Raw genomic sequence first — 17,679 nt, forward strand, 5'->3', positions numbered from 1 at the left:
GCTCTTGCTGAACTTAGTCGGATACGCTTGAGCGTGGAGGCAGTTCATTGGTTCGTACGTTGATGGGCAGGAAAACTCTCCAATTAGATAAAGACACAATGTTACCGAAGGGCTGACGCGGAAATCTGAATCGAATGTCTAGCTGGTGTAGCGGCATGGAAATATGTAAAAGTGACATTCTACACATTTGTATTATTAACGTGTAATCATTTCAGGCACTAGATGTTAATACAGGACATCTTAACTAGCAGGAGACAAGCCCATAAAAAACAGCGTTTTATTACTGGACAGCATATGAGCTAGACCACACACTTGATGAAGCCATGTTACTCTCATATAGTATTTGTTACCTGATGTTTGTTATTTTGTGTCTATCTTTTGGATCTACCTATACAAAGGACTTTAACGCATTGTGCTCAACATGCAGACAGTTAGTCGACAATTTTGACAAGGTATGTACTATCTATTTCCATATATAAAGGTAGAACCTTTAAAGCGACACATTTCATTAAATAAAGTTTCTTTTAAAATGATTAAGCAATCCATACTCTTCAGAAAAGTGTTAGTTCGTAGAAGAAAGTCTGGTATCAGAGATACTTCATTATTTGACATAGCATTCAGATATGTTAAAATGGGATGCATGCAAGTGTCCAAATATTTTTTTAGGTTCACTTTAGATGTTAAGTGTTAACCTATGCAATTTTTGCAGGGTCTTGAAAAAACAGCGAATCAAAATTTTGGTGGTGGAAACACAGCATGGGAAGAGCGAAAACTCTCCAGATACGAGTCGAGGTAAGAAGTATAACATTACTGACAAAACAACATTTAACTTGTGTGCACTAATGAGAATGCCCTAAGGTAAGTGTAATTGACTAAAATGTGTGTTTTCTGCAGTGAGATTAGGCTGATGGAGATCCTGGAGGGCGCCTGTGTCAGCAGCAGTTTTGAGTGCAACCTCATGTTGGAGGAAAACGAGGAACACTTTGAGACATGGTGGTTCAAGAGGTCAGGAACTCAGATGGAGAATTTGTGCCATAATAACTGAAGACTTCATTCTCAAAACTGAGGTATACTGCGTGCCGTCACGTCTCGTGCACTGTTGAGTAGGCAAGCCTTTCTGAGCGCTCTTCATTTGACCTGTTTGCACTACAGCTGTTTTGTGATGCTACAGCTGTTGTCAAGTATAGGTCTACCGCTCTCTGAAAGACAAAGCAGCAGGATCATCGCGTACTTGGCTACGGTGACCAGCTGTCTTACATTTTGTGGGACAGGCTAGAAATTAGGAGCCTGCATTTCAATTAGGCTTGTATTTCTTTTTCTTCCCTGAAATGTAATTTGTAATTTGTGCAGTCGTTATCAGTCTTTCTAAGGCTTCTAGGCCTCCTCAGTATTGAATGAGATGGTCTAGGAAGGGTGGATGCTGTGCCATAAAGCTTTTCTTCCTCTGCAGTCACGATACAAAAAAAAACCACCTATAAAAATAAACTTAGGATTTTTTATGTATTTATTAATAATAAATAAATATTTTAAGCACATTCCTTCAACAAATTCTAAATAAATCATATTTTCATGCATAAGTTTTAATTCAGCTCAAAATATCTTGCATTGGGTGTCTTTGACGACCTCTTGTGGAAAAAAAAAACGTTACACGATATTTCATGACTCTTGCCACTAGATGGCCTTATAGCTCTATTTTGGAGCAAATGAGCTGTTCCGGTCGGTCCTAGAGTCAGTTCTTTTCAGATGCATATGTAGACATTATAAAATATTTTTTGGTAAAGTTTTAGCTTTTTTAGTTTGAATTTTGAGCAATTTTAGGATTTTTAGTGTGTATTGAAGCATTCCATTCATTCCTAAGAGGGTCAAATTGACTCGCAAGGGAAGGATTTGTTAGTTTTTAAATTTCAAATACAAAACTCCTGAATGCCATTCAATTTGTTTTGTGTATTTGTGGTTCAAGTGCGACAAAAGTCCTCGGGTCGTGTTCATCATTTGTTTAAAAATAAAAAGAGTTTCGAGACAAAATTAACTGACTTTCTATTATACTATAATGAAACTTCCTAAATGCTGATTCATTTTCCTATAATTCTTTTTCATGAATTGGAATGTGTGCAAAGGATTGTGGGTGATTGGAGGAGCCTTTGTTTCACATCCTTCATTCTCTGAATGATGTGAAACAAAGACTGCCTTCAAAGGATCTTTTGAATTGAGACTGCCTTCTGTGTCGCTTGAGGATGTTGTAACCCAGAAATGAGGCTTTCTAGGATGCAGCCTTCCGATTGAGAATCATAAATTAAATTTCTTTTAACACGAATGTATTTCTATTGCAGGAAAACTAAACACCCAGATCTGTTTAAATGGTTTTGTGTAGAGACCATCAAAGTGTGCTGCCCTAAAGGCTCATTTGGTCCTGACTGCAACAGTAAGTGAATTAAGCCTGACTGTGTTGGGCTACAAACACATTTAATGCAATTGTAATGCAATAATACAAATGCTTGGCCAATCCATTGCAAGTGCACAGTAAATCGTACACTGCCATTCAAAAGATTGGGATCTTCTGCTCACCAAGGTTGCATTTATTTAAAAATTCAAACAAACAGTGATATTTTGAAATATAGTGACAATTTAAAATAACTGTTTTCTGTTTGAATATATTTAAAGTGTAATATATTCTTGTGATCAAAGCTGAATTTTCAGCATCATTACTTCAGTCTTCAGTGTCACATGATTCTTCAGAAATCATTCTAATATGATGATTTGCTGCTCAATAAACATTTCTGATTATTATCAATTTTGAAAACTGTTATGTACATTTTTTTTATTTCAGATAAATGCTGTTCTTTGAACTTTCTATTCATCAAATAATGCTGAAAAAACATTGTACACAACTGTTTTCTACATTGATAATAATAATGATAATTATAAATGTTTTGAGCAGCAAATCATGATATTTGAATGATTTCTGAAGGACCATGTGACACTGAAGTAATGACGATGAAAATTCAACTTTACCATCACAGGAATACATTTAAATATATTAAATATTTTCAAACAGAAAACAGTTATTTTAAATTGTCATAATATTTAACAGTATTGCTCTTTGTTTGTTTTTCAATTGAATAAATGCAACCGAAGATACTTATTTTAAAAACATTAAAAATCTTACTGATCCTAACCTTTTGAATGGCAGTGAATACACTAAAAATGTTCTTGGATAACTGTAATCTCAGTACTGAAGAGGGACAAAAGTGTAACTTTCAAATCTGTGGTCCATTAAACTTGATACAGGTAGCTATAAGCTGATGGAAATGGGAGGGGAAACAATGTTTCAGACGCATACAATTGAGTTTGTGGAGCTAGAAGAGTTTTCATTGATGGAATTTAATGCTCCCCTCTTGAGAGGATGAAAGCTTATCTTGTAAAATTGTTGCTTATTTTGCATTATTTTAAGCTTGTGTTGGAGGAGCTGAAAGACCATGCCATGGGAACGGCAAATGTGATGGAGACGGAACAAGGGCTGGAAATGGAAAGTGCAGTTGTGATAAAGGATATGAAGGAGAGTTTTGTCTGGACTGCAGTGACGGATATTTTAGTGAGCTGAGGAACCATACATTCTCCTTATGCAAAGGTACACAAAATAACTTTATTACCCTCATATGCAGTGGCTATAAAAAGTATACACACCCCTACTAAAAAAAAATGAAACAGATAAATCATATCAGAACCTTTGGACCTTTAATGTAAAAATTGCAACCTATGCAATGCCACTGATAACCAAAGTGACACGTTTCTGAGAAAAAAAAGGCAAAAGAGATTTGCAGTAGAGTTTTTCTCTCTCAGATATTACACACAAGTTTTATTACATGCATTTAAACCTCACTCTGATATCCATACCAACACACAAAATATACAGAAGCAGGAAAAGGGAATAAAGCTAGTATTTGCTTTATACTGTAGGCCAAACCTACAGAGCCCCTAAAGGGGCCTTTGCAAAAATAAAAATATACAGACTTTTCACATGCTCACGAGAAATGTATCTTGTGTTCACGTGAAAGTATGTGTATTTTTATTTATGTGTAGTCCCTTTAGGGGCTCTGTACTAACCTGAGAAAATGGCTCAATCTGTAAAAAAAAAAAATTTGAAAAAAATATGATCAAATGTATTCACAAATGTATTTACAAATTAATCAATTAACAAAGACTGCACCATTTTATAGTTAAATGGCCCTGGGATTAAAAATTGGCGTTTCAATGGGGACCTTCTTGTCTTTAGTGTAATGATTGTGTGTACCTATTGTAAAATAGATTTATTAAAGGAAATTGGGATGAAATAGTAAAACTCTTACAAAAATTCACACTTGTGCCAAAATTGATGCAATTGACTAACACAGGCAAAATGATAAAAAAAAAAAAAAAATGAAAAAGAAAAATGTCCATAAGGTCGCACAAAGGTTAAAAGACTGGCGTGTAAAAAATAAATAAAAAAAATGACACTGTTAAGCTGTTTTTTTCTACAGAATGTCATGCTCTAAAACACCGACACAGCCATGATTTTACACACTACAATATAGTAGGTGATGGTATACACCTTTTACATGCAAGTGTTCTTTGAATTGTCATCTTAATTTGTGTTCGCTGCTTGTAGAAAGTGAGTTGCTTGGAGCCAATCATCCTCTGTGCGAGGAGAGCATGTACACATAAAAAAAAATACGATCTACTCCACTTTACTCCAAAAAGTTTGTTTTAATTCAGCTAAGAGGTCAGGCTGTGGTGTATCAATCTTCTATTGGTCACGTCTTCATGTTATATGAATTTGCAGGTCCGAGTTAGCCAAACTTGAACTTTGGAACGCAAAAACTTTTGCACAATCTTGTGTTTCCAACATTCGCATGCGTTTGAATGTAATGAGCTATTGGCAATAATATGGTGACTTCCCATGACTAATCATTAGTCTTAATTTTGACTATACTTTCTTGTTGATGACCAATAATGAGATGCCATTGATGCTTTAAAGCTCATTTTGGCCCATGGATCTTAGTTGCATGCAACCAAGAAGATGCCAGAAAAATCTTACAAGAAAAACTGACGTTCATTAGTATACATGTCTTCACCTGAAGTGACTTTCACGAGGTTGATGATTTGTGTAAAGTTAAAGTTCTGATATGATTTATTTTTCATTTTTACAAACTAGCTATTTTAACAAAGAAAAGTAGACTTCTTATATCCACACCACAGTATGTTCTATTATATGTTCTAGTCACAATATTTGTAAAATTGAGTTTATCCATTTACTTTGGGTTCCAAAAGTGAGATTTAAAATCTAAAATCTGGAAAGTTTAGAAAAATCATTATCAAATACAAAACAAGGTGAATAGAGTGCTGATGTTATGACATCACTTTGTAGGCCAAAACGCGCAAGGGAGCATTTTAGCACTTCCGGTTCCCTCGCCCTAAAGTCTTCTTTTTTTTTTTTTTTTTTTTTAATGGGTTTTGCTAAATTGCCTGAAATAAGGTCTGTGGTTAACAAAGCCTCTAAATATTTTCACGTTTTGATCTTTGACATAAAACACAGTTATAACCTGCTTGTGGGTTGTTGTTGTTTTTTTACTTTATTGTGTGCTTGTGTTTTTTTTTATTTTATTTTTTTTGTTTTTTTTTACTTACTTTATATAGGCTTCAAAATGTATACACTTTTGGATTAACTTACACACAATTCTCACACAAGACTCACAATTCTTTGTTGAACACAGATCTTTTCCACAGTGCTTTTCCAAAAGTGTATGGGGAAAATGCATAGCTTTCTGATCGAGGGAACCCATGCGCCGTTTTAATTCCAAGCTACCCAAGTTTTACAGCATGTAACAAAAGTGATGTCATAACTTCGGCACACTATTGGTGCTTGCTGTTATTAAAGCAAATGGTAATTATGATGTAAATTTGTCAAGGCATATTTTTATGCTGATGATATTTGAGATTATTTGACTTTTTTGCAGTTATGTATTTGTAATTTGATTTAATTTATTTTTTGAGAATGCCATGAGTCTTGTGTTGCCTGCACTGGCGGAACCAATCAGGATTGTAAAGAGTGTAGGAATGGTTGGGAGGAAGGCCAAGGAGGAGCATGCATCGGTAAGAAAGCTTCTCATGGCTAGCTACAGTGAACCCATGACTCAGGAATTTTAGTTTTTACTTTATTTAATGCCTGCAAAATGCATGGAAACCTGTGCATGTGCATTTTTCTTGTTCTGTTTTAAAATATTTGATTGATTTAGAGTATGGTGGTGTACTGTCATCTGTTTATTATTCTGACCCATTTATATATATATATATATATATATTATTATTTATTTATTTTTATTTTTAATTGGAGACCTTTGTAAAGTAATATGATAAATTGTAATACTAAGAAATAAACTAAAAATGCTGCACTGCCCTAAACCCGCCCTTAAAGGGTCATGAAACCCTGAACCCAATTTTCTGAGATTTTAACAGAGGTATGCGTGTTGAACACCAATGAAGACAATGTTAGCATCTTTAGTTTTAACAGTAGGGGGAAAATGCTTAAATTGTAGTTTGTTTGTTTTTTCCGCTATTTTTGTCTTCAGGGTTTAAAATCTTCAACGCTGTGACGTGGCACTGCACTGCTTTGACTCATCAGTGTTTTATAATTATTCACGAGACTGAGTTTTCTTATTGTATGAGAAGACACCATGTGGATCTTTCCGATGACAAACATGTCAAACTGTGATATTGCACAGTAGATGAGAGAGGCAATCATGGAACGCAAGTGTTTGTTTTCGTGGTGCAAAAGTTCCAGTGTGTTGCATATCTTTCCCCACAATGCTGCCAATGCTAGAGATCAACCACGGACACAGCTAAACAGCTAAAGTTTGAGTCACTTTTAACGTGTGTTTGTAGCAAGCATTTTTGTAGCGAGAGAGCTTCGAGAACTAGAGATTGGTGAACTTCGGCCTTGTTCACCAATCCAGGTTGCGTCTTGCGAGTGATGTGATACCAAGTCCCAAGGACTTTTCTATCCCTTATTTACTCTGTGTGTGTGTGTGTGTGTGTGTGTGTGTGTGTGTGTGTGTGTGTGTGTGTGTGTGTGTGTGTGTGTGTGTGTGTGTGTGTGTGTGTCTACAATGTTACGCCATCCGTTTTACTTGCCTTAGTTTTGTTAAACCTCTGGGGTCAACAAATGCGCCGGCATGATTTGCTGGATTTTTTTTTTTTTCACATAGGAGAAATTTATTTAAAATACTATGGAAGTAAAATAATGTCAAATGTTTTTGAAACAAAAAGCATGTTGAATTGCACCAATTTGCCTTTGGCTAAGCCACACCCTAGAATATAGATTGACCAATCACAGCGCAGCCAAGAACGAGCTCCCACAGAGGTCAGACGCTTTTTCACAGCGCTCCATTGACTTTCAACACAGGCGTCTCATAATTTTGGTCTCTATTACTGTCGTAGTTCAAAAATATGGTTAAACGTTCTGCCATTTGTAACACAGATACGCGTTTCCCAGAGAGGTTGGAGGGGGGTGTCCGTTTTTTTTCCCTTCCCAAAACTGAAGTCAAATCTGACAAGTGTCGTCTTTGGATTAAACTGTGTGGGCGTCCTCACTCAGCTAAACCCCTCAAAGGTCAACAAGCACATCTTTTTTGCTTCTAACCTTACTATGAAGTTAGACTAACGGTCGAACGACCGTTTTATAATGTTTTAGGTTATGATTTCGGTTCTCATACCGGTTGTTGATACGCTAGCACACGCTGCTAATAAATACAACATTATACTCGTGTAGTCCGTTTGCTTTGTAATAACGATTATAGAAGTGAATAGAGACCTACCCAGCTTTGCATGAACAGTGTTGCTCCTATATTGTTAGTCATAGCCTCCGTCTCGATTAGTAGGATATGCAGTGGTTCATTTTTTGACTGTGACCGGTAACATTATGCTTTTACCTCTATTTGGATGCCTTGTTTCTTGCGTTTCACCTGTATGTCTTGAATATAGCCTTCGAACTAATATTGCAGCCCCTTTTGCCTACTTAATAATAATAATAATAATAATAATAATAATTCATTACATTTATATAGTGCTTTTTCTGGACACTCAAAGCGCTTCACATGGGGGTGGGGGGGGGGGGGATCTCAACCACCACCACCAATACTTCTATCGGACACTTTATTTGCTGCTTTATAAAAGTTTGATAACATTTCAGCTGGAAGAGCTGTCACAGCATAAGCCATGTTGATACCAAACCAGAGCCCAGATGAAGTTTGATGGATGTAGCAACAGTAACTAAGGGGGGCGGGGCTTAGCCAAAGGTGAGTTTAAAAAAAATATGCATTGTCCATGCATGAATTTTAATCCATGGTATTTTAAGGCTTGCATTTATATGGGCTAAAATTCAACATGGTTGAATATTTAAGCTGAATATTTCAATTAAAAACATTTTAAACACATTTTCATTATTAAAAAATAAATAATCCATATTCACCTTTCATTTCACATCCAAACTTTTCAAACTGTTTAAAAATACAACTTATAATATTCAACAGGCAATTTGGTCCGTGTACTTTTTCGTTCATTCATTATTCTATTTCGGAATGAAAGGTGAAATGTAAAAAAGGGTGCAACTTGGTTTTTTGTTTAAAAAAAAAAATCAGAAATGGCTATTTTGTTTTCCAAATGTATTGTGGTCATCAAATAATAGTATTAGAAAATTGGACAACATTTCCGATCGTTTTTTTAATCTGTAATATTTATTTGTATGTTTATTGTATTTCAAATGACTCCGGCGCCAGCTGATGAGGGGGCGTTCACATTAACGCATGTCACCACTCTTTTGCCATGTTCAATATTCTCCCCAACACTTTTTAAAACATCTTTGTGGCACGGATGTACCAATGCAAATTAATTAAACATCTCCAGTTAACTTTCAGACCATTCAATTTGTTCGTTTGTCAAATTAGAGTCGTTCTAGCCTCTGAAATGTGGTGTTTTTTCAAATCAACTGATCAAAGTGCTCGTTGCCGAAGTAATGATTATGAATGTCTAATATAACAAGGAGACATTTGAATTGTTTTTGTGTCAGTGTTGCCTGCAAAGATAAAGTCGACAATGCTGATCGTGATCTTCACAGTAGTGAACACGCCAAAGAGAAATGCACATTTCATATGGATTACAGAAACAGAGAGCAGTCTGTTTTCTTTCGTTTTGAAATGTTCTTTTTAGAAGTTAACATTTTAGATATTTCTCAGGTCTGGTGTCGCTTTCAGAGCACTCACACCCGTAACAGATTCCCCAATTATAAAGAATTGATCTATTATCCACTTATCAAATGGATATAGCACATAATAAAATATTCATTTGATGCAAACCAACAGGAATCCTTGCCTTTTCTGCAGAGGCTTCAATCACTTTTTGACAGGTGAAATACTGCATTATAATGGTTGTATTGGCCCTTTACAGGTATTTTAATAGGTAAAAAGGACAGAGCGAGTTATAATCAGTCAGATTTAACCCTCATGGATATAAGCAGCACATTTCATGGCAGTAATAACCTTTCAATCAATAAGTAGAGGCTTCAATTACTGAAGATTGGTTGTAATAATGGTTGTATTGGCCCTTTACATGTATTTTAATAGGTAAAAAGTACTGGGTGAGTGATGTTTATTTGCATGTTATGTCTGCTTGATCCACATAAAAGCAACTGCATTCGTAAAGAGAATGGGCGATTAGGCCTACACCTTTAACAAGGTGCGCGCGCTCCCACGGCCGGCCAGCAATTTTCGGCGGAACATCACTTTTCGGCACAACACCGGCTCTGAGTCATTTGAAGTTCAATAAAATAAATATTACAGATTAAAAAACGATCGGGACCGAATGTCGTCCAATTTTCTAATGCTAATATTTGATGACAACAATAGACCCCTTTTGCGCCGACGTCACAGTTACGTCACGGCGCTAGCTGGAGCCAAAACAAAGTGAAAACTGGAGGCGGCCAATATAAAACAGCACAGATTCGGCTACATAATAAGGAGCTTAAATAATTGTTACTATTATTAAATGTCATCTTGTTGTGTTTGCGATATTGTGATCTATTTACGATTGGTTTCTCTATAAGGTAGGTGTAGAAGTCAGGCCACTCAACCGAGGTAACGTACGTTAATCCTGTCAGATCATCCATGAGTGAGCATGTAGGCGGCTACAGGTCGGCCAATCTGGTTCCGTCCGTTAAAAATAACTTTTGGAAATATCAATTGCGGTCCTGGACACTGAGTGATTAAGATAATATCGGATTTTCTCCAGTCATTGTTAAAAACAAGCTAACAATCCTTGCTAACTAGCGTTAGTGAAGCGGGCAGAGGGATCTTTCTGCCTCCACCTAAGCTCCGCCCACAAAAAAATGTCACCATGTTTACCAACTGTAAAAGGGTCTATAGGCCCTTACATACAATTCGCCTTTGGCTAAGCCACGCCCCAGAATGTAGCTGGACCAATCACAGCGCAGCCAAGAACGAGCTCCCACAGAGGTCGGACACTTTTTCACAGCGCTCCATTGACTTTCAACACAGGCGTCTCATGTTTTTGGTCTCGGCAGGCTATCACCGTCGTAGATTTATAAAAAATATGGTTAAACGTTGTGCCTGGGGCATTTGTAACACAGATGCGCGTTTCCCAGAGAGGTTAGAGGGGGGTGTCCATTTTTTCCCTTCCCAAAACCAAAACCAAATTCTGACAAGTGTCCTTTTTGTTAAACTGTATGGACGTCCCCGGTCAGCTAAACCCCTCGCGGATTAATTGATTAATCGTGCAGCTCTAAAACCTTGTAAGAAGCCCAGTTTATTAAAGACATTTAATTTTTAGATGTTTAATATTTGTGATTATGTGATTTCAACGTCTCATATTTGTCTTTAATGAAAGTGAATTTTCCTAATTTTTAAAATTTTCCATTACAGACATCAATGAGTGCACCAAAGATTCATCTCCATGCGCAGATAACCAATTCTGCTTAAACACTGATGGTTCATTCTCCTGTAAAGGTTTGTTGAAATAATAATGTACCCTGTATTTTAGCTTTATCATTAATCAAATCACTAAAGTAGGGTGTTACTGTTCTTACTGTATTTACTGTTACTGTATTTCCCAGCATGCAATACCGGATGCTCCGGATGCAAAGGACCTGGTGCCGATAGCTGCCTCACCTGTGCGGATGGCTATAAGGATGATGAAGGCACCTGCACGGGTATCACTAATCTTCATGCTCAAACAGTGTAACTTATCTTACCTGGATTTGCTTTCTCACATGGTAGAACTTTAATGGCAATGATTGGAGTTGGACCATTACTGGGGAAAAATTACTGGGGAAATTAAGCACTCACAGTCCAAATGGTTAACACGTCACCAAGCTGCCCCACCCGTTTAATGACGTGGGGAATGGCGTCTTCAGAGTAGCAAGCAAACTGAGAAGTTGAGCAAAATGGTTGCCTTCTCTAAAGTTCTTTCTGCTTTTTCTACACTCTCTGCTCCAGTGTCCCGGCTGACCACAGTAATAACACCTGCCCTCTCTCTTAGGACATTTATGTTTCTGTGGGTTCTCTGTGCTGACCTTAAATGATGCTGCTGCAATTTTTACTCTTGCATCCGCATCTTTTTCCCATGCTGCCAACCTATCCAGATTACTTCTTAGAGTTCTGTTAGACCTAGGCTGAATCCCAGTTCTCTGTCTTACCCCTTTCCCGTTCCCCTTTCTTTTGCGCGTTCACATGAGAGGAAGGACTATCCCAATTCTCATTTTGATCTAGGGGTAGGGGTAAGGTGAAGGGGTATATACCCCTTAAGACCAAGAATTTTCGCGAGCTTACTTGAAACCAAAGGGTAAGAAATGCACAAGTTTTTTTGCTTAAATGATTGATAAAAAAAAATATGCTGATTTGTACAATCACTCCCACATTTCAAGATCACCCAAAATGTCTGGGATTCAGCTTTTGCTTTCTACAGTCGCCTTTCATTATGTGTACATTGTTTGACACAGACACGTACGTGATCAGCTTCTCAGATGATGCATTCAGCTTCCAACGGATCCCGACTGAGACGAAAACACGGGAATATTAGATCAACAATACATTCAGATTCACCGATTTAAATGAAAGAATTCAGTCCTATTGAAACAACACCTTGTGCATGTAAACATAATAACACTTGTTGCCCTGGGTGACACAGACGCCAGTTAAAGGGATAGTTCACTTTGAAATTAATTTTTTATATGTTTTAGCTTACCTCAAGGGGATCCAAGATGTAGGTGTCTGTTTCCACAACATTTTCAATTTTGACATTTTTTGGTTAAACCGTTGTTGTCTATCAGTCATACACTGGAGGCTAAGGGGGTCCTCAATTGGTTCACCTCAAAGAGCATGCACAGAGAAGTCAAAATTAAACATGATTTAATGACTCGTACATGTAAGTACACATTGATGGCCTAAGACACGAAACGAGTGGTTTGTGTGAGAAAACGAACGGTATTTATACGTTTTACCTCTTGTAATCATAGCCATGACAAAATGATCTAACGGCATGGGCGCTTCGGTCTGCGCATGCGCTTGAAGTGATCGCTTGTGTGCCTACGTCACTCTTTGTTTATACAGAGATTTCGGAAGTTTTACCTTTCACTAAACATATTTAGATATACGGGAAACCGCAATGGACGATTTCAGTATATCTAAATATGTTTAGTAAAAGGTAAAACTTCCGAAATCTCCACGTAAATATTGAGTGACGTCACACGCAAGCGATCACTTCCGGCGTAACATTGAATTGATTCAGTTCGGTTCAGTTGGACATTGAACAACTGATTCAGATCACTTGGATTACACAAGGTAAAAACGATATAAATACTGTTCATTTTCTCACAAAAACCGCTCGTTTCAGGTCTTAGGCCATCAATGTGTACTTACATTTACTAGTAATTAAATTATGTTTAATTTTGACTTCTCTGTGCATGCTTTTTGGTGGACCCCCTTTGCCTCCAGTGTATGACTGATAGACAACAACGGTTTGACTGAAAAATGTCAAAATTGAAAATACTGTGGAAACAAAAACACCTACATCTTGGATTCCCTTGAGGTAAGCTAAAACATATCAAAAAATAATTTCAAAGTGAACTATCCCTTTAAGGACGATGCAAGATGACGTAACCGAGTGGTGTCTCATTTCATAGGGGTATGTTTGCACTAGCGCTTACCTCTCGGTTTCGAGGGACAAGGGCTAGGGGTAAGACGAAAGGGCAGGGGGAAGGGGGAAGACAGAGAATTGGGATTCCCAATTCAGATCTAAAAATGGCAAAGCTCTTCTGTAGTCAACTATAAGTCCATCTGACCAGATACGGACTAGCGGTCCTTTGTCATCGAGTATACTTTCAGAATCATCCACTATTCCACTGTATTACAGCTGACTGACAAAACCTCTCAGTATATTCATTCACAGTTTCTTCTTTCTTTTGTACACAGTTAGTAATTCTAGACCAATCTATCTTTTTTACTATCTAGCACTTTTTTACTATCTTTAATAGACCATACGCATTCTGGGTGAATGGCAAATTCCTTTGTCAAATTCAATCTGACTGACTGAGTCACTATGGAGTCCATGTGCTCTCCTAACAATTACTTAAATTCGCTATCTGACCACAATGGAGTGGCAAGGCCACTTTTCTCAGTTGTAGGAACCAACCTAGCATTTGTCACAACCATTTTGTAAGTTTCTTTGTTACCACACAAAACAACTAAAAACTAAAAGTTAGACGAGGAGACCAGGAGACAATGGACGTTTTCCATGCAGAAGTTATTTATTGCTTGTAGCTGCAGTCATGTCAACATCGTCTAACTAACTTAGAATACAGAACTATTCTTATGCATTTAAAAAGGGGGCGGGATTACATTGAGGAGGAGACTCTTGAAACAAAGCAAATGTAAATGATTCAACAGGCACCTCAGTTCATCAGCATAGCAGTTTTCTGTGCCTTGAGATGCTAATCTGGAGGAGTTATATTCAGGAGGAGACTCTTGAAACAAAGCAAATGTAAATGATTCAGCAGGAACACACCCTACTCTGAGGGCATTACCAATCCAATTGAATCAGCATAACTATTCAAATGCTGATAGTGGCCAGGAACTCTGGTTCCGAAGAGCCATCCCAGACCCATTAAAGACAAAAGATGGAAGTCTCCCCTATAGCTAATCCAATCAACCTAAATGATTCAATCTCTAGGCTGAAAGGTGAGAAAACAGATAGGAGACTCTTGCTGGAGACTTTATCAGTTTTTATACCATTGGAGTGGAAACCTAAATTAAACATATAATAAAATTTGTAATACCACACTAGTGTGCTACTGGTTTTAGACCAAGTCCACAGTGAATGTTCACTCTTGGTGTGAATAGTTTCTTGCATTGTTCTTTACTTCCCCTCAAGTTATTGCGGAATACAAAATGTGTATTGAATTTATCCAAAAGGATATTGATTAAATGATCATGGCATTATGGTGCCTTAACTTAACACCTTTAAAAAAGTAATCATGAGTGTATTGATATCAGGCTGTTTTCAACCAAATGTGATGGAAATGGAAACCATGCACATGGAAAACCATAAACTGCATATTTACTTTATTGACGCCTGTGAATGTACTGTCATTGGATTGAATTCACCCAAATAAATGCAAAAACATACCATATTCCTTAAAGATGAAAAAAAAATTGCAGAAATTGTCAGTTTTATAGTATTCGTTTTTGGGTGAGCAATTCCATGAGCATTTGGCTATACCACCACTGAGTTTTTCAAAAGAAAAGCAACATTTCTACAGTGATTTCGACAGACATAGACACTAAAAGCATGTTAAGAATGAGACTAGGTTTTACACAAACTCGTACTTTATAATTTTGCTCTTTCATTTCAGAAGAGAACAAGGATGTGCCTGAATTGAAATCTGAAGGTGTCCAAACTGGTGACTCACCTGAAAAACATGAGGACCTCTGATGTCGCATGGCTTGGATGCAGAAAAGACCACCAGGACACAAAAAGAGCCAAGTGACCAATAGTATCTGCACTAGTTGATGTGCTGTTCGCTCTTCATCTGCAATAATCAAGACTGAAAGGCACTTACTTCTTAATGAGCATGGTTTAATCATGATGTGTTTATAGATACAACTGGTTTTTTAACTTGTATGCTGATTTGGATGTTGTATTTTTCTTTTTGTTTGTTTGTCTTGAAAGTGAAATAAAGTCAAACTAAATCATCCATTTTTTCTTATTTAAGCAGACTTTTTTTAAAAATTATAAACCACATACGAAGTGTTTACATAGTTGTGAACTGAGCTATTAGCATATACTAACTTTAAAAATGGTGTATTGTTTTAAATCATTAAAAATGTGGAAGGTTTATTTTCAGTCTAAATGAAGTGAACATTTCTGCATCAGTAAAAACTTTTGGGCTGTCCAGTGTCTTGGCCAAAGGCAGGAAAACACTGGACAGGTAGCCAGTCAATCACAACACATTTAGACAGACTACAGGCAATTTGATGACTCCAATTCACCTGACTTGCATGTCTCTTGGAATGTGGGCGAAACCAGAGTACCTGGAAATATTAAAAAGTTGGAAAATGTATTGAACAAAGAAACATGCACTAACTATTTAAAATTTGCTACAGAATGTTTTTAAATTTGTTTCATTTATAATTGTTTCATATATTTATATTGTTTTGTGGTCTGGATCAGCACGCATTGTTCAACTGATAGGTAACAGTGCCATGGGAGGATCATGCGGTAGATGAGGCATGCAGTGTGCTCATCTGGCCACTGAAGCAGAACAGTGAGGATGGAGAGTTTATCCAGTGGAAGTGGGTTGTCGAGGTTTTGTGGCACACTCTACAACCCAGTTCCTCAGAGACGTTGGATTCAATGGCCAGAGTTGCGTCGCACAGTAAATAACTTATCTGAAGGAGCTGGCTGTGGTGGTTGACGGAAAGATTCTAGCTGGCTGTGTACAGGCCACCAGGCTACAGTTTCGTAGAATACTTGAAGAGTCTGTTGGTTTATTTACATAGGTTGCATAGTATTTAGTCAGTACGTTCCTGTGCATATTGAGTGAATTACGGATGGTTGAGATATTGTGTTTTGCGGTAGGTGGGATGCCGTACGGAACCGTTGCCACTGAAACTGCATTAACGCACCAGTGGGGCTCGACAGCCTAGTCAAACATATAGTATCCAGCTGCAGACCCGCAGCACACCAGTTTCAGAACCCCAATGCCAGAACCCCAGCACCAGGGCCGTAAGTGAGGGGCGGAGCTTAGGTTCGAAACACATGAAACAGCTTTTATTGAAATGAAACCAGTGAAGATATACATACGTATATACATATGTATATCTCCACTGAGGACGGAAGGTGACCACTTGAAGACCCCAGAGATGTCCCCTCCTCGGCTCAATACAGACGGTTGTGGTGCTGGTCCACTGGGGAGACCACACTGTAGTTGCAGCCGTTGTCTGGGCTGACGCACCAAGTAGCCTACACTGCAGCCGTTAACGCCGGACAGAAGGGGAGTCACACCACCATATGGAAAGAAGTTAGCCTAGAAATCTAGACGCACCATAGCGGCAGCAAAAATTATTTTGCACCAAAGCAACTGAGTTGAAGCAACTAGCAACGCTTTAGCTGGAAAACCCCAACTCTGTAAGGGCCAATCACATCGTGTATAGAGTCGGCGGGCGGGCTTAACAAAATGACGACAGAGTTGCGACGGTCAGAGCCAGCTCGGATATATTCGGTTTTAAGTCGTTCATCCTCGGATGGGGCCGGCGCCGCGCGCGCTGTTACAAAAAAGCTGTAAAAAATGCTGCAATATTTGTGGGTCCAGTAACTTAGAAGTAAATATAATATATGTAAATTTTATATAACAGAAGAAATTAATACAATGGTGTGTCACCCAACAACATCTCATGTGGTGGTCATGTATGATAGTGATTTCACCCTACATACAAAATTTCTACACTGAGTCGGAGAAAGAAAGGAGGGAGGCTGGGAGTGTGTATAGGTTGCGCTATCCTTGTGAGGGCCAAATGTCCTCATATAGTGAAATATTATGACAACTGACTAGTTTTGACTGACCTTTTTTTTACTCACTATAGTTAAAAATTATCATAAAATAATTAAATTGTAAATCTTATAAACCAAGTTTTGGTTTTGCATGTTTCTGAGTGAGGTAGTTGTACAGTTATAAATGGAAAGCCATAACACACGGAAGCCCAACACGTGGAACTGTTTCTTTACAAAGCTGGATTCAAAGAAGCAGAAAGCAAACAGGTGAATCATTATGAAAATATGGAATAAAAAAATCCCCCCCAAAAAATAAAACAAATCTGAAAAACTGTGTTTTCAGTAAAGTATTATTTCCTCAAAATGATGTTTTCACTACTGTTACTAACATCTATCTATCTATCTATCTATCTATCTATCTATCTATCTATCTATCTATCTATCTATCTATCCATCCATCCATCCATCCATCCATCCATCCATCCATCCATCCATCCATCCATCCATCCATCCATCCATCCATCCATCCATCCATCCATCCATCCATCCATCCATCCATCCATCCATCCATCCATCCATCCATCCATC

At 37.7% G+C, this 17,679-nt stretch overlaps 1 protein-coding gene across 3 annotated transcripts; it reads left to right on the forward strand.

The window, feature by feature from the left end:
• The first annotated feature begins 79 nt into the window (after positions 1-79).
• creld2 (CRELD disulfide isomerase 2) lies at positions 80-15,295 on the forward strand. Of its 3 annotated transcripts, none has more exons than XM_089126675.1 (9): positions 80-452; positions 710-792; positions 895-1,005; positions 2,331-2,422; positions 3,452-3,628; positions 6,031-6,129; positions 10,968-11,051; positions 11,159-11,282; positions 14,954-15,295. In XM_089126675.1, the coding sequence occupies exons 1-9, from the start codon at positions 324-326 to the stop codon at positions 14,973-14,975; spliced, it is 921 nt and encodes a 306-aa protein (XP_088982801.1). In that variant the 5' UTR covers positions 80-323; the 3' UTR covers positions 14,976-15,295. The 3 variants fall into 3 exon arrangements, with proteins under 3 accessions (XP_088982801.1, XP_039516166.2, XP_039516165.2); XM_039660231.2 differs by having other exon boundaries at positions 87-452; positions 11,159-11,254; XM_039660232.2 differs by lacking the exon at positions 6,031-6,129 and having other exon boundaries at positions 81-452; positions 11,159-11,254.
• The last annotated feature ends 2,384 nt before the right edge of the window (positions 15,296-17,679 follow it).

This window comes from Pimephales promelas, chromosome 24 (assembly GCF_988280905.1).
Source record: "Pimephales promelas chromosome 24, fPimPro1.hap1.1, whole genome shotgun sequence".
NCBI classification, from domain to species: domain Eukaryota; kingdom Metazoa; phylum Chordata; class Actinopteri; order Cypriniformes; family Leuciscidae; genus Pimephales; species Pimephales promelas.

Excerpts from the sequence above, each read along its gene's own strand:
- creld2 (XM_039660231.2), top strand. The coding sequence starts at position 324 with ATGTTACTCTCATATAGTATTTGTTACCTGATGTTTGTTATTTTGTGT. Across the intron at positions 1,006-2,330 it reads GAGACATGGTGGTTCAAGAG|GAAAACTAAACACCCAGATC; the intron begins GTCAGGAACTCA and ends TTTCTATTGCAG. Across the intron at positions 11,052-11,158 it reads TGGTTCATTCTCCTGTAAAG|CATGCAATACCGGATGCTCC; the intron begins GTTTGTTGAAAT and ends TGTATTTCCCAG.